The sequence below is a fragment of the Saimiri boliviensis genome, chromosome 20 (genome assembly GCF_048565385.1).
Source record: "Saimiri boliviensis isolate mSaiBol1 chromosome 20, mSaiBol1.pri, whole genome shotgun sequence".
NCBI classification, from domain to species: domain Eukaryota; kingdom Metazoa; phylum Chordata; class Mammalia; order Primates; family Cebidae; genus Saimiri; species Saimiri boliviensis.
In genome coordinates this window covers 3360689-3383758 of record NC_133468.1, presented here as the reverse complement: position 1 = coordinate 3383758, position 23070 = coordinate 3360689, and the positions used below count along the sequence as shown (strand labels likewise).

The 23070-nt window shown below is 41.1% G+C and overlaps 1 protein-coding gene across 1 annotated transcript in view; it reads left to right on the top strand.

Annotated features, from left to right (window-relative positions):
• The window catches only part of BTNL3 (butyrophilin like 3), a 31116-nt gene extending 10756 nt beyond the window's left edge, over positions 1 to 20360 (top strand). Inside the window, exons 3-8 of the mRNA XM_039460566.2 lie at positions 12379 to 12654; positions 17181 to 17294; positions 18320 to 18340; positions 18897 to 18923; positions 19204 to 19230; positions 19804 to 20360. Coding sequence (XP_039316500.2) covers positions 12379 to 12654; positions 17181 to 17294; positions 18320 to 18340; positions 18897 to 18923; positions 19204 to 19230; positions 19804 to 20360 — 1022 coding nt within the window. The remainder of the gene's footprint in view (positions 1 to 12378; positions 12655 to 17180; positions 17295 to 18319; positions 18341 to 18896; positions 18924 to 19203; positions 19231 to 19803) is intronic.
• The last annotated feature ends 2710 nt before the right edge of the window (positions 20361 to 23070 follow it).

Genomic DNA, 23070 nt, shown 5'->3' with positions numbered 1-23070 from the left:
TCCTGGATAATATCCTGAAGAGTGTTTACAACTTGGTTCCATTCTCCCTGTCATTTTAAGGTACACCAATCAAATGTAGATTTGGTCTTTTCACATAGCCCCATATTTCTTGGAGGTTTTCATCATTTCTTTTCACTCTTTTTTCTCTAATCTTGTCTTCTTTATTTCATTGAATTGATCTTTGATCTCTGATATCTTTTCTTTCTCTTGATCAATTTGGCTATTGATACTTGTGTATGCTTCATGAAGTTCTTGTGTTGTGTTTTTCAGCTCCATAAGGTCATTTATGTTCTTCTCTAAACTGGTTATTCTAGTTAGCAATTTGTCTAACATTTTTTCAATGTTCTCGGCTTCCTTGCATTGGGTAAGAACATGCTCCTTAAGCTTAGAGGAGTTTGTTATTATCCATCTTCTGAAGCCTACTTCTGTCAATTTGTCAAACTCATTCTCCATCCAGTTTCGCTTCCTTGCTGGCGAGGAGTTGTGATCCTTTGGAAGAAATGAGGTGTTCTGGTTTTTGGAATTTTCAGCCTTTTTCCTCTGGTTTCTCCTCATCTTTGTGGATTTATCTACATTTGGTCTTTGATATTGGTGACCTTCGGATGGGGTCTTTGAGCGGACTTTTTTGTTGATGTTGATGTTATTACTTTAGATGAAAAGTGCCACTGTTGTTTCATATGCCTGAACACGCCGAGTAGCCCTAGAGTTTTCTGTACATCTCAGCAGATCTTGCAGAGACAATACTGGAATTCTTATCACAGTGAGAAAAAAGGCAAAAAGAGACCAGCTAGTTATACAGTTAGGACAGACTGTCCTCAGCAAGAACTTCCCTTTTAACAAAAAGCAGCTCAACAAATAATTTCCCTTCTAACAAAAAGCAGCCTGGGGAAAAATTCAGACTGCAGAAGCTGTCTGCCTGAGAAATCACAGCTACAGGCAAGAATAGAGCAGCCTGGGGATACTCAGGCTACACCTGTAGATAAGGAGCCAGACAGGCAAAGTTAGCAGAAAGCACAGAAGCTTTTTATTTTTTGTGTGGTCACTGGGTTCCCAGGAAAAATTTCCTCCCCTTTTCAGGCATATACTCGGTGGGCTCCATGGGAACTTGCATAGGGAGGAAGGAGGCTTACCTAAAACAAACCCACAGTTATACAAACAAGAGAAGTGGTGCTTCTTGCTTATCCACAGCTGAATAGAGGGAGTTGTACAGACAGCTAAGAGGAGTTTCTTATGAAAGCTTTTGAATTCAACTGTAAAAATGGCAATCCACTCAGACTCTTCTATTCACTGCAGAGAGCTTTCTTCTTTCACTTATTAAACTTTTACTCCAACCTTACCCTTTCTGTACATGCTCCTTAATTTTCCTGGTCATGGGACCATGAACTTGATTAACACCTTAGAACATGAGACCAGTGACCCTGACCTGTTTCAACAGTCATTCTTGTATTTCCTATGGGTCTCTTAGCACCTACTGTATTCGTTGCAACACTTTGTCAGATAAGGAATCCAAGTTTGAGATGAACATCAAACATTATTATTTCATTTCTTTTACTAATTTTTGGTTGTTTATTTCTGTGTTTCTAATTGCTTGAGGTGCATCATTAGGTTGTTTGTTAGAAATCTTTCTCTTTTATATTAAGCAGGCATTTATTGCTGTAAATTTTCCTTCTGAGAGGAAAACACTACCTTTGCTGTATTTTATACTTTTTGGTATGTTGTGTTTCTGTTCTTATTTGTCTCAAGAGAGTTTTTAATTTTTCTTCTACTTTCTTTATTGACCCATTGGTTATTTAGGAATGTGTTGTTTAATTTCCATAAATATGTAATTTCTGAAGTTTTTCTTGTTCTTGATTTCAAGTTTTATACCATTTTTGTCAGAAAAAATACCAAAAGATTGTTTGGATGTTTGTCCTCTCCAAATCTTATTTTGGATTGTAATCCCCAGTGTTGAAGTTGGGGCCTGATGGGAGGTGTTTGGATCATGGGAGTGGATTCCTCATAAATGTTTTAGTATTATCCCATAGGTGATAAGTGAGTTCTTGCCCTGAGTTTAGGCAAGATCTGCTTGTTTAAGAAGTGTGTGGCACTTCCCCTCACCTGTCTTGCTCTTGTTTTCACCATGTGACATGCCTGCTCTTGCTTCATCTTCCACCATGAGTAAAATCTCCCTGAGGCCTCTCCAAATGCCAAGCAGATGCCAACGTCATACTTCCTATAAAGCCTACAGAACTAGCCAATTAAACCTCATCTTTTTAAAAATATAAATTACCCAGTCTCAGGTATTTCTTATAGCAGTGGAAATGGACTAATACATAAAATTGATACCAAAAGTGAGGCATTGCTATAAAGCTACCCCAAAATGTGGAAGCAAACTTGGATCTGGGTAACAGGCAGAGGTTGGAAGAGTTTGGAAGGCTTAGAAGACAGAATGGTGAGGCCAGGTGCAGTGGCTCACGCCTGTAATCCCAGCACTTTCAGAGGCTGAGGCGGGCGGATCACGAGGTCAAGAGATCGAGACCATCCTGGCTAACATGGTGAAACCCCATCTCTAGTAAAAAATACATAAATTAGCTGGGTGTGGTGGCGTGCACATGTAGTCCCAGCTACTAGGGAGGCTGAGGCAGGAGAATTGCTTGAACTCAGGAGGCAGAGATTGCAGTGAGCCGAGATTGTGCCACTGTACTCCAGCCTGGCACCTAGCGACAGAACAACTCTGTCTCAAAAAAAAAAAAAGAAGACAAAACGGTGAGGAAAAGTTTGGAACTTTTTAGAGACTGGTTGTGACCAAAATGCTGATAGGAATATGGACAGTGAAGGCCAGGCTGACAAGGTCTCAGATGGAAATGAGGAACTTATTGGGAACTCAAGTAAAGATCACCCTATGATGCCTTAGCACAAAACTTGTCTGCACTGTGTTCATACCCTAGTGATCTGTGGAAGTTTTAACTTAATAGTGATGATTTAGGGTATCTGGTAAAAGAAATTTCTTTCTTTCTTTCTTTCTTTTTTTTTTTTTTTTTTTTTTTTTTTTTTTTTTTTGACGGAGGTTTGCTTGTTACCCAGGCTGGAATGCAATGGTGCGATCTTGGCTTACCGCAACCTCTGCCTCTGGGGTTCAGGCAATTCTCCTGCTTCAGCCTCCTGAGTAGCTGGAATTACAGGCATGTGCCACCATGCCCAGCTAATTTTTTGCATTTTTAGTAGAGACGGGGTTTCACCATGTTGACCAGGATGGTCTCGATCTCTTGACCTCATGATCCACCCGCCTTGGCCTCCCAAAGTGGTAAAAGAAATTTCTAAACAGTAAAGCATTCAAGATGTAGCCAGGCTGCTTCTAACAGCCTACACTCAGATGCAGGAGCAAAGACATGACTTAAAGTTGGAACTTACATTTAAAAGGGAAGCAGAGCATACAAGTGTGGAAAATTTGCAGCCCAGCCATGTGGTAGAACAGCAAAGCCCATTTTCAAGATAAGAATCCAAGCAGGATTTGCAACAACCACTTGCTAGAAAGATTGGTGTGACTAAAAGGGAGCCACAAGCTAATATCCAAGACAATGGGGAAAAATACCTGAAAGACATTTCAGAAATTTCCAGAAGCCTAGGAGGAGATAATGGTTTTGTGAGCCAGGGATGGGGTGCCAATGCCCTGTGCCACCCCCAAAAGGCTGCTCCCTACATCCCAGCCACTCCAGCTCCAACCTTGGCTCAAAGGGGCCCAGGTACAACTTGGACCCAAACTTCAGAGGGTACAGGCCATAAGCCTGGGTATCTTCCATATGGTGTTAAGCCTGCAAGTACTAAGAAAGTAAGAGTGAAGGAGACTTTGCAGCTGCTACCCAGATTTCAGAAAATATATGAGAAAGCATGGGTTAGTAGGCTGAAACCTGCTGTAGGAGCAGAACCTCTGTAGAGTCTCTACTAGGGCAGCACCAGGGGAAAATGTGAGGTTCAGGCCCACACACAAGAGTCTCTATTGGGTCACTGCCTGGTTGAGGTGTGGGAATAGGGTTACTGCCTTTCAGACCCCAAAATGGTAGATCCACTGGAAGCATGCATTCTTAGCCTGAAAAAGTCTCAAGTACTCAACTCTTGAGATTAGCTCTGGGGGCTGCACCTTGCAAAGCCACAGGGGCAAAGATGCCCAAGGTCTTGGGATGCCACCCCTCACCTATATGATTGTGCCCTGGATACAGAACATGGAGTCAAAGATTATGTTGGAACTTTAAAATTTAATGACTCTGGTTCTGGGTAGATGATTGTTGCAAGGCCTGTTGCTCCTTTCTTTTGGCCAATTTCTCTCTTTTGGAACGGTAGTGTTTTACTCAATTCCTATACTACAATTATATCTTGAGAGTAAATAAACTACTTTGATTTTACAGGTCCATAGGTAGAAGATGAGTCTCAGATGAGACTTAGGACTTTGTACTTGATGCCAGAACCAGTTAAGACTTTGGGGGACTATTGACAAGGGATGATTTTATTCTGAAATGTTAGAAGAATATGAGATTTGAGGGGCCAGGAGTGGAATAATGTAGTCTGAATGTCCTCCAAATGTTATGTTGAAATGTAGTCCTCAGTGTTGGAGGTGGGGCTTGGTGGGAAGTGATTGGATCATAAAGGCAGATACCTCATGAATGGTTTAAGCATCATCTTTTTGGTGATAAGTGAGTTCTCACTCTGAGGTCATGCAAGATCTTCTTGCACCTTCCCCTGCTCTCTCTTGCTCCTACTCTCACTGTGTGACATCCCTGCTCCTGCTTCACCTACTGCCATGAGTTAAAGCTCCCTGAGGCCTCACCAGAAGCTGAGCAGATGCTAGCACCATACTTCATATACAACCTGTGGAACCGTGAGCACATTAAACCTGTTTTCTTTATAAATAAACCAGGATCAGGCATTTTCTTATGGCAACATGAGAATGGCCTAATGCAGATACCTAATATGACCTCTATCTTAAATTTGTTATCACTTGTTTTGTGATCTAACCTGTAATCTATACTTAAGAATGCTCTATCAGCCATTGAGAAGAACGTGTATTCTCCGGCTGTTGAATGAACTGTCTGCGAATGGTCTATAGTGTAGTTTAATGTTTGTTGGTTTTCTGTCTAGATAATCTGTCTAGACAGTCTTGTTGTTCAGGCAGCCGAGGTCTGTGACACTAACACCTGCTTAGTCCTTGGTTACCAGGGCTGGGGGAGATATGCAGAGGTTGTCAGGTTTGCGGGATTCCTCAGCTGTGCCGTTATATCCAGCAGCTGGGGATCAGAGCCAGCTGTGGTGGAGGCCAGAGTCAATGGTGTGCACACACGGCTCCTATAGTTAGCGGCTGGTACATGCATGGCAGTAGCGGCTAGATGCAAGCTCATGTACAGTGACAAGGCATAGGATCAGAAGCAGTGCTGGGACACACATGTGGCGATGGGGGCGGGCAGCTTGTACATGCATTATTGTGTGGTGTAACTTCAGGCCAGCAACAGAGGTTAGACTGTCTGCATGTGCATCGTGTGTATGGGCAGCTGCAAGGGTATGTGTATGCATGTGCAGACATAAGGCTATCTATGGATGCAAGCACAGGGGTGAGGGCAGAATCCAGGTGGCAGGACCCGCTGCTTGTGTTCATAAAGCTGTGGGAGGCAGGGCTGTTAACTGCAGGAGTCAGCTCCAGAAGAATGTGTATTATGGTGGTATGACCCCATACCGCATATGTCTATGGGGTCAAAATTTGTGGTAGAAAGCCTCAGTCTTGCTTATGAGCACACATGCAGTAGTTCTGCTGTGTTCCTGGGCCAAAATCACATGAAGGCAGCAACTGGGGTAACTACAGAGAGAAAAGATGCTGTGGCTTACATGCCTGGGAAGTGCAAAGGCCACTGGTGTGGAACCCTGGGCCAGAGTATCCCCAGAAAGAGAACTCAGGTAGGCTCCAGGGCTGGGAGAGATGAAAGAGTGGTAGGTAAAGCACCCAGAGACTGTCAATACTGCTGGGCTGGGTTTCCAGGCAGTGGTGACTACAGGAGTGGCAGTCCTGTGGCTCTGGGTGCAGGATCAGCTCAGGCAGCTCTAGTAAGAAGAGGAGACGGATGATGGGTGAAGCACCTGCAACTATCAAGACGTCTGTGCTGAGTCCCTAGGCCAGGGTGGTTGCAACAACAATGGTGGTCTTGCAGCTCTGGGTGGCTCCTAGGAGTGGAGAGGGAGGGAAATTGGTTCAGGCACCCGAAGACTGCAAAGACAAAAAAACATTATCCAGGGCAGTGAAAGCTGCAGGAGGTTTGCTGCTGCTGTGCTGGCAGTTGGTTTCTGCCAACTCAGTGGCAAGAACTGCTATGGTATTCTGTAGAACAAGCAACTGGCACCCGCAATCACAAACACTGAAGGGTCTTTGGCAGTGACGACTGCAGGCTGCACAGCTGCTGTGAGGGCTGTTGAGATCCTCAGTGGAGAAGTCTGATGGAGTTCTGTGCTAAGCAGCCCACCACATGGCTTGTACAGAAATAGCCCACCCTCTTATTTGTTTTCCCCATGTTGTTAACAAAAGGCCATGAGATCTGTGGAGGAAAAACAAGAAAAAGAAAAAGAAAAAGAAAAAAATTGCAGATTAGGGAGATACAGCCTTCTGCACAAGTGAAAGCGTGCTTTCCAAAGCACAAAGGAAGGGTTTCGCTAAGTAGGAAAAATATTCCTGCCCTGGTCCTCAATTAGGTCCGTTTATGCAAATGACAAGAGTCAAGCTTATTCAGTTCTGATTGGTCAAGATAGTCAAGCTCCGACTGGGTGGCTTCCCAAACTCCAAACCAGAAGCCTCAGTCAGATATTTTTTCTAAACAGCTGGTGTGGTACACCGGGTGGGAGATCCTGGCCACAGTTCTTGACTCGAGTCATGGGAACTGTTCTCACTCAAGGGCATAGAGTATGATGTTCATCTACAGCTTCCTTTTCCAGAATGAAACCGTATTCTTAACAGCAGCATGGAGGCAGCTGGAGGCCATTATTCTAAGCAAATTAATGCAGGAAAAGAACGAAATGTTGCATGTTCTCACTTAAAAGTGGGAGCTAAACTGTGGGTATTCATGGACATAAAGATGACAACAGAAGATACTGACACTACCAGAAGAGGGAGGGAGAGAGGGGAGCAAGGTTTTATAAACTATCAGGTGCTATGCTTACCCCATGGGTGACGACATTATTAGTACTCCAAACCTCAGCATCACGCAATATACCTATGTAACAAATCTGCACATGTACCCCCCGAATCTAAAATAAAAGTCGATTTTTTTTGTTTTAAAAAAAAGAGCTTCCCTTTTTAAGAACAAAGGGTGGTGTGACCACTCTTCTGTCATCTTGTCATAGTCACTTGGTTCTGTTATCTCCATCTGGTGTCTCTATTAGCCACGGGGAATCTGGAGACATTGAGGTCTTATTTACAGTTTTATTTCACAGTGTTCCCAGACATCACAGCTATGCTGATCCCCACAGCATAGCTGGTTGGGGTGAAACTGAAGCTGGCCATTTGGACAATATTTCAAAATGCATGGGAAACTGGTTGTACATCTCACTTTTCCTTCCCAGAGGGACATTCAAGCTAAGGAATTCCCTCTCCATGCTGAGTAATGCTGGCTCAGAGGCTGAGGTGATACAGGTAAAATAAAACTGTTCTTTTTTCACACAGTTCTTTTTGGGCTTCTTCTTTGCTGTGGTTTCTTAAGTGGCTTGTGCACTTTCAGAGTTATTTTTGTTTGGGCGAGAGGAAAGCTGGATCTCCTACCTTGTCATCCTGCTGACATCACTTTACCCATGGATTATTGATAAATGTGTTGTTTAATTTCCAAGTGCTTGGGGATTTTGCTCTTGTCCTTTCACTATTGATTTCTGGTTTTGCTTCATTTTATTTAGAGCCTAAGATATTGTCTACCTTGCTGACTATTCCATGGGAGTTTAAAAATAATGTGTATTCTGGTGTTTTGGAGAAAAGCCTTCTATAAATATCTGTTAGGTCCTTTGGTTTACTGTGTTACTCAGATCCCCTGTATTCTTGCTAATTGTGAGTTCCATCAGATGCTGAGACTGGAATTTTGAAGTTGTCTACGATTATGGGGTTATCTTCATGAATTCTGATGCTGTCTAGCATATATACCTTTAAGATATTTATATCTTTTTGGTGGATTGATGCTCTTATCATTATGTAATGTGCCTTCAGCTCTCCTATTATTTTGTCCTGAAGTCTATTTTATATGATATTAATGTAGTTACCTGTTTTTTTTAACATTAATGTTTGCATGATATGTATAATCATCTGACTCAAATTCTTGAAGTTAGACTACTGATATCTTTAAATCCAGACCACTCTCCCTTACCATAAACAAGAATGGACATTCCTTTGGTGTGAGTAAGAAGTTCAAAGCATAAAATCCCATTTTACTTTTTGGAGAAATCCTGATGCCAGCTACACTCCCAACCACAATAAAATCCAAGCCATTCTCTTTTCCTTGCTCTCCAATGTCATTTGTAGATCTGGTTTGGAGTCTGCTCTGCTCTTCCCAGAAATCCTTATGATGTGACTAGTAAACTGTATCACACCGTATTGGTTTATGTATGACATCATCAGTTTCAACATCTGAACCAAAATTTGGATGAGGTATCAGGAGGTGTCCATTCTGCCTCTGGATGGTGACCACAACCTTCCATCAATGGTAGAAAAGTATATCTTTTTCCATCCTTTTACTTTCAACAAATCTATGGCATTATATTTGATGGACATTTCTTATAGTTAGTACATGGTTGGGTCAAACTTTTAAATCTACCCTCCCAATCTCTGTCTTAATTAGCTTAGTTGGATTATTTACATTTAAGGTAATTATCAATATAATAGGACCAAATCTACCATTTTATCATTTTTTAATTGTTTTCTCTGTTTCTCCTTCTACTATTTTTCTTATCTTACGTGTTACTAAACTTTTTAAAGGATTCCATTACAATGTATTGTTAGTGTTTTTTTAGTATAACATTTTACAGTGTTTTTTTAGGTGCTGCTCTAGGTGTTATGATATTCATATATAATTTATCACAATCTACTATTTACTACTTTGAAGTGTGGAAACTTCATTTTCATTTAGATCTTTTACATCTCCATAATTTACAAATAACATTGCCTTGAGTATTTCTTCTGTATACATAAGCACTACATCAGATGGTGACTTAATTCCTGTTTAAACCATCATATGTAATTTTATTTTCATTTTTTATTTTTCTTTGAGACACAGTATTGATCTGTCACCCAGGCTGGAGTACAGTGATGTGATCTCAGCTCACTGTAACCTCCACCTCTCAGGTTCATGTGGTTCTTGTGCCTCAGCCTTCTAAATAGCTGGGATTACAGGCATGAGCCACTATGTCCAGCTAATTTTTTTTTTTTTTTTTTTTTTGTATTTTTAGTAGAGATGGAGTTTTGCCATGTTGACCAGGCTGGTCTCGAACTCCTGGCTTCAAATGGTCCCCCTGCTTTGGCCTCTCAAAGTGCTGGGATTACAGGCATAAGCCACCACATATGTGATTGTTAAACACTAATAAAACAGAAAGTCTATGGTAATTTTTCTTATTCTTCTTTTTCTATTACTTTTCTTCTTTCCTAATATTCCAAGATTCTTTCTTTCATCATTTTCTTTCTGTTTGAAGAATTTCCTTCAGCCATCCTTTTAGGATAGGTCTGCTAGTGACAAATGCTCTTAGTTTTCATTTATCTGAGAATAAATATGCAAATGATTTCACCTTTATTGTGAATAATGGTTTTGCCAGATACAGAATTTGTGAAGTTTCTTGACAGTTATTTTCTTTTAGCAGTTGAAAAATGTTGTGATACTTTTTTCTGGTCTTGAAGATTTCTCATGAAAACTCTGCTGACATTTGTTTATATGTAATGTGTCATTTATCTCTGCTTGCTTTCAAGATATTTTTCTTTATTTTCACAAATTTAATTACGATCTATCAAGGCATGAGTTTCTTTGCATTTCTCCTATTTGGTTTGCTCTCAGCTTCTTGAATTTGTAGTTTCATGACTTTCACCTCATTTGAGAAATCAGCAATCAATTCTTTAAATACTCTTTCAGCTCCCTCTCTTTCTCCTCTCCTTCTGGGACTCATGATATAAATGTTGATGTTTTGTTATTGTCTCATAGGTCCTTGAGGGTCTGTTTTTCTTCTTTAAAAAAGCTTTTCCTCTCTCTTCACACTGGTTTTATTATTGTATTCTGGAGTTCAATAATTCCATTATCTGTCATCTCCTCCCTAGTATTGAAGCTACCCAGTTGGTTTTTGTTTTTGTGATTGCGTTTTTCTGTTACATTACTTCAGATTTGTTTTTTTATAATTTCTATGTTTTTCGTGAGATTTTATTTTTTATTTTTTAAGAGAGTTCATAATCGCTTTTTGAAACATTTTAATAATAGCTATTCATGTTGGTCTTGGCAATCATTGGATTGCCTATTTTCATTAGAGTTGATATTTAATTGGTTCTTGGTATGATGGGTGATTTTTAGTGAAATCTAAATGGTTTGGCTATTATCAGATACTCTAGACCCTATGTAAAGCTTCTGCTTTGCAGGCAGTCACCATGTTTAGATTTATCACTCAGGTCCTAGTTTAGTTTTGCTGGTTGTGGCTCCAAATACAATTTAATTTTCAGAGGCTTTACTGGGTTACTTTGCTTAACTGATGTCACTGGAGGTTTTGTTTGTCCTTTCTAGTACTGACTGTGGCAGTAGACAGTGTTTCTCCACGTTCCTCCCCAGTGTTTCTTGTGAGAAAGGTGATCATCTGGCACACTGGGACAAAGAACTCTTCCCCTGGCCTCCGGTCAGTGGGGTCAATTCTTTTGCCAGCACCACTTCGCATATTATGTATTTTCAGCCATTTAGGGGTGGAAAGAGCCCCCTGGGACACCTACTTCTGCTGGAGGTGTTGGAGGGGGGCAGTGGTCATAGGATGCTCAGCTGCTGTATTTTTTCTCTAGTCTTGGGGTCCCTAGGCAATCCTCCTTAGTCTTTCCACTTTTCAAAATGCATCTATGCTTGCCTCATTTCTAGGGTTTATAATTTTACTTAGAGGAAGGGGCAAGGAAGAGAAGTCTATGTCATCTTATTTGAGCCCTCGTCCTCGGTGCTTACACCACCATCATTCTTTCATTAATTTATTGACTCAACAAACATTTATTAGGCTCCATGCACTGATATAGACCTTGGGGAATGGCAGGGAACAGCACTCAGAGAGAAAGTTCTGTTTGTAGTCAAAGATGACTGCCAAAATAAAAATAAAAGTAAAGCTCTGTGTGGAGTGGTTAAAAGGCAATATTAAATCATCAAATTGAAGGAAACCACATAAGGGGTACTCTTTCACATTTCCCACGTCTCAAACCTGGATGTCACAATAAACCCTTCCTTGATGTTCAGTTCTATTAAATCACCTTTCAAATAGATTCTGCATCTGCCTTTACCCTTTTCAGAGCCCTCCTCCTCCCCAGCCCTTTTTTTCTCTCATTGGGGTCACTTCAGTGGTTGCATGGTGGATCACTCTCCTCTTGAGTGTTCTCTATGGTTCCTCCTCCATGCCGCTGCCTGGGAACCTCTCTAAGATACAGGCCTTGTCATAACTTCCACCTGCTGGAAGCTGGTAAGAGCCCTACTGCTCTATAGTTCTTGAACTGGCTGTGGGGCAAGTCCACATTGCTCAGGTCACTGAATGTATGACCTCCATGGCTTACCTTGTGCCTTTTTCAGATCTTGTCTCACGCCCCTACTCTCTTATGCATCATCATCTGGAAGACAAATACTCACTAGCACTTGAAATCACTGTGTCATGTTAACTTTCCACATTGTGGTTTATACTTGCCTGTTTTTGTCTAAAATGCTTCCCCTCTCTTCAACGTGACCACAACAAATCTCTCCTATTTTCTGACACAGACGGGTGCAAATGTCATCTCCAGGAAGGTGCGATTTTCCCTGAAAGTTAAGCATTCTTCTCTGTGCTAACTTGACCGTGCTTTCATAGTTGCCATTTCACTGCAAAATGTATTTTATACAGTTGTCTATCTATCTGGTAAATGAGTTTCTCATTAGAAGGGGCTCTGTCTTATTCACTTCTTTCTATTTCATACTTAGGAATATCCAGGCATATATAGTGATTACTAAATAAATATTGAATGAACATAGACCATGGAAAGGCTTGCAATAGTATTATCAGTGGATGTGTGTGTAAGAGAGAGAGAGAAAAAAAAAAATGAATGTATGTGTGTTGTTATGGGCACAGGTTTGATGAACCAGACTCAAATTAGCTGTAAGCTTGAAACTTGGTCTTTGCTTTGATGTTTCCCTGTTTTCTTCCCAGGATGGGGCTCACTTCCTCTCATTTCCATGGTGGGATATGTTGATGGAGGAATCCAGCTACTCTGCCTGTCCTCAGGCTGGTTTCCCCAGCCCATAGTGCAGTGGAAAGGTCCACAAGGAGAGCATTTATCCTCAGACTCCAGGGCAAATGCAGATGAGCACAGCCTGTTTGATGTGGAGACCTCTCTTACAATCCAGGAAAGCACTGGGAGCATATCATGTTCCATCCACCTTGCTGAGCAGAGTCATGAGGTGGAATCCAGGGTGTTGATAGAAGGTGAGTGAGAAGAAGGAGCAAAGGATGGGTGTGTGCCTAAGTAACCCAGGGAGAGCATAAGCCTGTGTCTGGGATTGTTGTGTAGTACCACCCAGCTTTAGTTTTGTTTTGAGAGTCAAAGACTGATGAGGTATAAAAAACAAAACCAAACATTTGATAAGGCAGAAGTAGAATTGTTTATAATTTCAAGGCAGTAGAATTCTCTCCTTCACCATACAATACACCAATGGTGCAACACTCACAACTCAACACATACACAACTTAAGGAAACTAACTCTAGGACTAAGAAAATAATTGTTTATTCATTTTTAGAAAATGTCGTTGCTCCTTTATGGAGCAGAATACAATAAACATGTAGAAAATATCAGAAAGGGTTTACAAATAGTAGAAAAATTTACATAAACTGTGTCCAGAATCACACTCAATGTAAAAGGATTCAATCTGCCAGTTAAGAGACAAAGAATCTCAGACTGGATTTTAAAATCTCATTGCTTGAACCCAGGAGGCAGAGGTTGCAGTGAACCAAGATCGTGCCACCATGCTCCATGACAGAGCCTGGGTGACCGTCTCAAAAACATAAACATAAACATAAATAAATAAATAATAAAAATCTCAATTGTTGCAATTCATAAGAGGAAAAATGTAGCACATATGAGCTATTCATTGAAAATAAAAAATATTAGAGAAACATTAATCAAGGGAAATTTTAACAGATATATTAGTGTCAAGAAAAGACAATGTTTTCAGAAAAAGGGCATTAGAGATAGAGTTATTTCAAAAACTTAAGTTCACTCAATATAAGAATATGACAATTTAAAATATGTATGTACCTTACACATGTAAAACATAAAAAGAAAATATAAATGGAAATATAAGGAAGAAAGTTCATACTTTGAATTCTAAAATTGATTAAATAAGTAGGCAAAACAAGTAAGAATATATAATATTTGAACTAAAAATTGATAAGCTGAAATAACATATTTCTGGAAATGGCATTCCAGAACTGTAGAATACACATTAATTTTTAGCACACTTGGAACTTTTATAAAATTTTAGCAGATATAAACACAGAAAATGATTTTCAGAAAATTTTTAAACATTGATATCATACACATATTCTCTAATCACAATTTAATAAAGTTAAATTACCATAGCAAAAAATAGTTTAAATTCTTATGTTTTTGAAAACTTTTTAAATATTAAAATAACTGAGAAATTGAAGAAAGCATAGTAATAGGTAGAAAATTCTTAGAACTGAATGATAATAAAATTATGATCTATGTGTAAAATGGAATGAATATAGTTTTTTAAGTCAAAATTATATCCAGCCAGGTATGGTGGCTCACACCTGTAATCCCACACTTTGGGAGGCTGGGGTGGGTGGATCATGACATCAGGAGTTCAAGACCAGCCTGGCCAAAATGGTGAAACCCCATCTCTCCTAAAAATACAAAAATTAGCTGAGTGTGGTGGTGGGTGCCTTAGTGAGCCGAGATTATTCCACTGCACTCCAGCCTGGGTGACAGAGCAAGACTTCATCTGAAATCCTTAAATGTTCTTATTAGCATGAAATAGCTGAATATTTATATTAGGCATCAATATATATTTCAGAATACAGCAAAAGAAAATAGAAGGAATCTTAAAGATACAGAAATATAAAGACAAATAGTGCAGATTAATACATCCAAAGTTAGATGGTTCGAAGTGTTACTAAAATAGATAAACCGGCAGTTAAGAATAAAAGAGAAACAGCAAAATTAAACAATGCAGGAAATAACAAGAAGGCACAACTAAAGATTTGTAGCGATTTAAAAGATAAACTAAACTCCTGACTTCATTTGAGGTCCAGAGTTCGAGACCAGCCAGGCCAACATGGTAAAACCTGATCTCTACTAAAAATACAACAATTAGCTGGGCGTGGTGGTCCGTGTCTGTAATCCTAGCACTTGGGAGGCTAAGGCATGAGAATTACTTGAATCTGGGAGGTAGAGATTGCAGTGAGCTGAGTGCCCCATTGCACTCCAATCTGGAGGAGAGTGAGATTCTGCCTCAAAAAATTTTAAAACAGAAGAAAAATGTAAAATACAAAATTCTAAGGAAAGATAGACTATCTGACTAATTTTTAACCATGAGAGAATAGCATTTAAAATGCTGATAGGAATCAGCATTTAAAAGTCTTCTTGCACTGGGCACGGTGGCTCAAGCCAGTAATCCCAGCACTATGGGAGGCCGAGGTGGATGGATCACGAGGTCAAGAGATCGAGACCATGCTGGTCAACATGGTGAAACCCCGTCTCTACTAAAAATACAAAAAAAAAATTAGCTGGGCATGGTGGCGCGTGCCTGTAATCCCAGCTACTCAGGAGGCTGAGGCAGGAGAATTACCTGAACCCAGGAGGCGGAGGTTGCAGTGAGCCGAGATCGCACCATTGCACTCCAGCCTGGGTAACAAGAGCGAAACTCCGTCTCAAAAAAATAAAATTAAAATAAATAAATAAATAAATAAATAAATAAATAAAAATAAAAGTTTTCTCACAAGGAAGACACAAAGCCAAAATTGTTTTATATACAAAGTCTACCAAATATTCAAGAAAAGAGAAAATATACCGTTCAGAAAGTCATCCAGAGAGCAGAAAAGTAGGAAATATTAAACTCATTTTATTGGGTCAACACAATTTCGGTACCATAACAGATTGAGCAATTTTAAAAAGGAAAAAATTTTACCAACGTTACTCATAATTGAAAATGTAAAAATCTTATAAAAAATTTTGCAAGTAGAAACGTGTACAAAAGTATACATCATGACCAAATTTATCCTGGAAAAAAATGTTAGGTCAACATGGGAATATATATTAATGTAATTTTTACAATAATTAGTTAAAGGACATAAACTATAATTTTCTTAGTAGATGTAAATAAAACAGATAACTTTCAACATCTATTCATGACTTCAACACTTGCAAATCTAGAAATAGGAGAAAACTTTTTATCAATCCAAAAATAGGAGAGACTCTGCTTTATCTGATGAAAAGGTATCTAAAGATACTTGCAACAAACATCATACAAAATAATACACCACTTAATTTTTTAAATACCTACAGAAAACATCAAACATAATGTATCGTTTAAAATTATAACATAAGGAGATTGCATTAAACACTTCTGTTCCACGTTATATTACAGTATGGTTACTATTAGCAGCCATTTCAATAAGGGAAGAAAACGTAAAAGTTCTAACTTTCAGAAAGAAAAAAATTAAGTGGCCATTGTTCACAGTTTATATGCTGATATAAATGGAAACTTTAGAAAAATATATAGACAAATTCTTTCAACTCATAAAAGAACCCATGGGGTTCATGAAAAATGAGACTAATAAACAAAATCAATTGTATTAGTAAACACCAGCAAAGGAAGAAAAAGACATGCAATGTACAATAACAATAAAAAATGTTAACTCGAAATGAGTCTAAGGAAATGTTTAGAAAATCTTATTGAAGAATATTTTAAAAACTGTGTTAAAAGACACTAAAGACAAGTAAAATAAGAAAACAAATATAACACCTTTCAGATAAGAAGATGCATATATTTAAAGGTATCAGTTCTCCTAGAATAGCTGCGCAGATTCAATACAATTCCATAGAAAATCGCAGCACATCTTTTTGTTGTTGTTTTTTGAGGTGAGCCGTCAGTCTGTCACCCCATGCTGTAGTAGTGTTGCAATTATGACTCACTTCAACCCCAACTTTCCATGCTTAAGCAATCCTCCCACTCAACTGAAGTAGCTGGGAGCACAAGGTAGGCGCCACCATGCCTGACTAATTTTTTTAATTTTAAATATTTTAGAGATGGAGTCTCACTTTGTTGCCCAGACTGATCTTGAATTCCTGTCCTCAAAAAATCCTACCACATCAGCCTCCCAAACTGCTGGGATGACAGGCATGAGACACTGCACTCGGCCCAGAGTTTTCTTAAAGCCTAATAACAATTCCAAAATTTATGTGGCAAAACGAACAGCCAACAATTGCTAAGACACAGTGGAATAAAAGCAAGCTAAGAAGCTTAGTCTTATCCCAGAGACATATCCCAAAGCTTTGAAGATTAAGCCAATTAAAATTATTGGCACAGAGATAACCCTATGGATCAATAGAATAAAATAAAGAGCCCAGAAACAAATCCAAGCTTGAACAGAAACATGAGGTAAAGGTGACATTGCATGTGTGGCAGTGTGTAAACCAATGTCCACTCAGTAAACGTTGCCAGCACAGTCGTTACTTGCTTAGAAGATGACATTGAACTTCTGCCTCATCACACTCACTCTCACACACACACACACACACACACACACACACAAATATATATATGAAATCAAGATAGATCGAGACTTACAGAAATGCAAATCTTTAAATCTGTAGAAGGAATTAGAGAAAAATGTTTTCATCTTGGGGTATGAGGGTATTCCTTAAGTGAGCATAAAGTTGCCTTACCTGCTTAGCCCTCACTAAGGGGTCTGTGGGACTGTTTTTCAGAGACTTTTTTCCAGCCCTCACCTTGGCGCCTGGCTTGTATTTTACTTGTATTAGTCTGTGGTGGCCTATGTGTTGTTATCACGGGGATGGCGATTGTTTTCTTCAGATCCAAAGGTAAGTGAGAGAGAGAAGCATGGTTCTTCATGGTTCCAGTAGCGCTGACATCAGGCTGCCCTCACACACCTCCGGGTGCTGTTCTTCCAGCCCTAGGCTCCTGGGCTCACCACCTGAGGCACAGGGAACCCAGTCTTCAGCATCCTCTGTGCTGACCCGAAATGGCGGCTTCAGAAAATGCCAGCCTCTGCCAGTCCCTTTCTACCCTACATGGAGCGCAGAATAAGCAGATAATTGATTTTCAGTACTTAAAGAATTCATACAAATTTCCACAAACAGGCTGAGTGGGGTGGCTTGTGTCTGTAATCCCAGCACTTCGGAAGGCCAAGGGGGGAGGATTGCTTGACCCCAGGAGTTTAAGACCATCCTGGGCAACATGGCAAGAATTCCTCACTACGAAAAAAATTTTTTTAATAAAATAAAATAATTAGCCGAGTGTGGTGGTGCTTGACTGTGGTACTGGCCACTCAGGAGGTTGAGATGGGAGGATGGCTTGAGCACAGGAGGTCAAGGCTTTAGTGAGCCATATTCTCACCACCGGACTCCAGCCTGGGCAACAGAGTGAGACCTTGTCTCAAAAAATAAATAGGTAAATTTCTACTAATGACAAGAGTCATATAAGAAAATTTCAGGGTAGTTGCAAAAACTTCATAAAAGAGGAAATAAAACTGACTGACTCAGATAAAATGTTAATCTCAATAAAAGTCTTCACCCCAGAACAAATTTTCTTCTGGGGAGTGACCACTCCCCTTGAGGATGACGCCACCCTGGCCTCCCTACCCAGCCACCTCCTCCCATCTCCATGCTCACCTCCACAGCTGGGATGCTGAACCTTCCTGATCTCTTGCTCCACCCCAGACAGCTACACTCCATGCAGGAGCTGGGGAGATGAACACATATAAGTGATCTAGGAGAGGCCCTGCCCTTCACATCTGCAGCTCATCCCACCTGTGCAAGGAGCCAGGGTAGTGTTTGTACCTTGCACACTCCTATGCCCACCACTGAACATACTGTTTCTGTTTCAGGGAAAATCCAGACAGAACTGGGTAAGTGTGTGTCACGTCCTGAGCCTCCCACACATGGTTCTCCTGGGTCCCTCCTTGACCCACAGTTTGACCCTGGCTCCAAGCTGGACAGGAAGCACTGGCAGGTGGAGGAGAGCAGCTGCCTCACTCTCTCCATCCACCGCTAATGAGTTGCCCTTCTGATGTCTGGAGGACTTAGAATAAACCTCAAGACCTGGACATCCCCACAGATTGTCTGTGCCTGTTGTCCATTTGTTCACTCTGTGTGTGGTGGGGGTGGGGTAGGGGGTTGAAAGGAGGTGTTGATCATGAGCTCTGAGGGTGTGTGGACCACAGTGAGGAACCTGAGAAAAATCTGTGGGTGATCCTCAACCTCCCCTGGACTGATGCTTTGAAACTTTATCCAGTCCTGTAGCAACCATTAAAGAATCTGCTTTTTATTTCGTGGAAACTCCAGGATAAACTGAGTGAGAGTATTGTCACATGCAGGATTTTCCTCCCACACCCTCTCTGGGCCCCTGCTCTGTGATTTCAGCCTCTTCTGTGTTTTTCTTTTCTTTTTTTTTTTTTGTTTCAGACTGGAGAAAGATACACAAACAAGCAGGTGAGAGACTCTCCTCCCTCAATTGATCTCTCTCATCCAAGTCCCTCTATGAATTTTTATACCCGGAGGCCCATGGGTCCCTGTAGAACCAAGATGGGGACCATGAAATTGTCTAGATTCTAGGGGAGGTGTATTTTGCATAGGGGCCCCATAGCCTTCTTCAGATCTCTGGAGGGCCCATGACACTCAAAAAGGGTCCTAATCCTTGGCCTCTCCCCTCTCCCTGCATCCTGTTCCCCACGGGAGCACTGAACTGCCTGCTCTGTCTGCTTGTTTTCAGAATTGAGAGAGGCCTGGAAACATGCAGGTACCAATGCCTGAGTGGGTGACAGTGGGCATGAAGTATGAAGATCACCAGTGACAGATATGGAGCCCACCCAGCCTGCAGACAGCAAATCTGTGATGCCCCAATCCACCCCAGGGTGCAGCTCCCTCTAGATACACTTCTCGGCCCAGGACTTGGAGGGAAAAGCTTAGGGCGTGGGTCAGCCAGTGGGGTCACAGGCAAGACTCCAGGGATTTGAGGGCACAGGTGGCTGGCCACTAGGGGTCTGTGCTAAGGGAAAGCAAGTGAAGTCAGCAGGAACTGATGGGTGGAAGCAAGCTGAATCCTGGAGTCACTCAAGGTCTCACAAAGTCAAACAGTGGGCTTACATGGGAGGGCTCAGTGATACAGAGGAGTTGAACATCTCATGGTTGAGCATCTCCAAGCATCAGTGAAGCACAGGGGCTGCCCTGGAGAAGAGACATGGCTGGTGGGATGGTGGGTCTGGCCAGACCCTACCCGGAGCCAGTCTGCAGTGGGAGGGTTGACCTCTTGTTCCAGCTGAGATTTCTTCTTCAGTAACTCATGCTTCCTCTCTCCCCCACCGCATCCTAGTGGAGGTGACTCTGGACCCAGAGACGGCACACCCACAGCTCTGCGTTTCTGATCTGAAAACTGTAACCCGTACAAGAACTCCCCAGGAGGTTCCTTACTCTAAGAAGAGATTTACAAGGAAGAGTGTGGTGGCTTCTCAGGGTTTCCAGGCAGGGAAACATTACTGGGAGGTGGACGTGGGATACAATAAATGGTGGTACGTGGGAGTGTGCAGGGATGATGTGGACAGGAAGGAGACGCGTGCCACTTTGTCTCCCAATAATGGGTACTGGGTCTTCAGACTGATGAGAGAAGATTGGTATTCCACATTCGATCCTCATGTTATCACCCTCGTCCCCAAGACCCCTCCTACACGAGTAGGGGTCTTCCTGGACTGTGAGGGTGGGACCATCTCCTTCTTCAATATAAATGACCAGTCTCTCATTTGTCGATTGACATGTCAGTTTGAAGGCTTGTTGAAACCCTATATCCAGCATGAGATCTATGTAGAGGAAAATGGGACTCCCATATTCCTGTGTCCAGTGTCCTGGGGATCAGAGAGAGAAGACTCTGCCTAAAGGGCTCCACACCGCACATCCATACACAGCCAAAGGAGAGTACTCCTGGCAGGCGTCCCCAGCTTCCTCTCCGGAGCATGCACACAGGGAGTCACGCTTCCGACTCTCCTTCAGGGAGCTGAGGTTCCTCTGTCCTGAGCCTTCTGGCAGCATCAGGGACAGCTTCCAGATGAGGGGAAACTGGCCAGGCCCTTTGGGAGCCAGAAGTCATGGCTGCCCTGAAGTGGGGATGGAATAGACTCATACTAGATTTAGTTTGTGAAAACTCAATCCAACTAAGTGATATTGAACAAGTCACAACCTCTCAGGCTCCTCACTTGTTAGTCAGGTATAGTGATTCCCATCTCACAGGTAAAGATTAAAGAGATAATAAAAGTGAATCATGTTTGCAGGTTTGATGGCACAGTGTTTACTAATGATTTTTTAGTATATTATACATTTTCCCATCACAAACTCTATTTGCTTATTCCATATTAATTTACTTTTCTCTATACCAAATCTCCTATGGAATAGTTATTGAACACCTGCTATGTGAGGCTCAAAGGATAAAGAGGAGGGAGTATTTTTTATTACATTTTAGGTTTGGGGGTACATGTGAAGAACATACAAGATTGTTGCATAGGTACACACATGGCAGCATGATTTGCTGCCTTCCGCCCTTCATCTATATCTGGAATTTCTCCCCATGCTATCTCTCCCCAACTCCCCACCCTCCCGTCCCTCCCCCATTTCCTCCCAACAGACCCCAGTGTGTAGTGCTCCCCTCCCTGTGTTCATGTGTTCTCATTGTTCAATACCCACCTATGAGTGAGAACATGAGTTGTTTCATTTTATGCTCTTGTGTCAGTTTGCTGAGAATGATGGTTTCCAGGTTCATCCATGTCCCTACAAAGGACACGAATTCATCATTTTTGATGGATGTATAATATTCCATAGTGTATATGTACCACATTTTCTGTGTCCAGTCTATCATCGATGAGCATTTGGGTTGGTTTCAGGTCTTTGCTATTGTAAACTGTGCTACAATGAACATTCATGTACATGTGTCCTTATAGTAGAATGATTTATAATCCTTTGGATATATACCTAGTAATGGGATTGCTGGATCAAATGGAATTTCTATTTCTAAGTCCTTAAGGAATCGCCACACTGTCTTCCACAATGGTTGAAGTAATTTACACTCCCACCAACAGTGTCAAAGTGTTCCTATTTCTCCACATCCTCTCCAGCATCTGTTGTCTCCAGATTTTTTAATGATCCCCATTCTAACTGGCGTGAGATGGTGTCTCAATGTAGTTTTGATTTGCATTTCTCTAATGACCAGTGATGATGAGCATTTTATCATATGTTTGTTGGCCTCATGTATGTCTTCTTTTGTAAGGTGTCTGTTCGTATCCTTTGCCCACTTTTGAATGGGCTTGTTTATTTTTTTCTTTTAGATCTGTTTTAGTTCTTTGTAAATTCTGGATATCAGCCTTTTGTCAGATGGGTAGACTGCGAAAATTTTTTCCCATTCTATTGGTTGCCGATTCACTCTAATGATTGTTTCTTTTGCCGTGCAGAAGCTGTGGAGTTTGATTAGGTCCCATTTGTCTATTTTGGCTTCTGTTGCCATTGCTTTTGGCATTTTGGTGATGAAGTCCTTGCCTACGCCTATGTCCTGAATGGTTTTGCCTAGATTTTCTTCTAGGGTTTTTATGGTATTAGGTCTTATGTTTACAACTTTAATCCATCTGGAGTTAATTTTAGTGTAAGGTGTCACGAAGGGGTCCAGTTTCTGCTTTCTGCACATGGCTAGCCAGTTTTCCCAACACCATGTATTAAACAGGGAATCCTTTCCCCATTGCTTGTTTTTGTCAGATTTGTCAAAGATCAGATGGTTGTAGATATGTTGTGTTGCCTCTGAGGCCTCTGTTGTGTTCCATTGGTCTATATCTCTGTTTTGGTACCAGTACCATGCTGTTTTGATTACTGTAGCCTTGTAGTATAGTTTGAATTCCGGTAGTGTGATGCCTTCTGCTTTGTTCTTTTTGCTTAGAATTGACTTGGCTATACGGTCTCTCTTTTGGTTCCATATGAAGTTTAAGGTGCTTTTTTCCAGTTCTGTGAAGAAGGTCATTGGTAGCTTGATGGGGATAGCATTGAATCTGTAAATTACTTTGGGCAGTATGGCCACTTTCACGATGTTGATTCTTCCTAACCATGAACATAGAATGTTTCTCCATCTGTTTGTGTCCTCTCTTATATCATTGAGCAGTGGCTTGTAGTTCTCCTTGAAGAGGTCCTTTATGTTCCTTGTTAGTTGTATTCCTAGGTATTTTATTCTCTTTGTAGCAATTGCGAATGGCAGTTTGTTCTCGATTTGGCTCTCTTTAAGTCTGTTACTGGTGTATAGGAATGCTTGTGATTTTTGCACATTAATTTTGTATCCTGAGATTTTGCTGAAGTTGCTTATCAGTTTCAGAAAATTTTGGGCTGAGACGATGGGGTCTTCTAGATATACAATCATGTCGTCTGCAAATAAAGACAATTTGACTTCCTCCTTCCTATTTGAATACCCTTTATTTCTTTTTCTTGCCTGATTGCTCTGGCTAGAAATTCCAATACTATATTGAATAAGGGTGGTGAGAGAGGGCATCCTTGTCTAGTGCCGGATTTCAAAGGGAATGCTTCCAGTTTTTGCCCATTCAGTATGATATTGGCTGTTGGT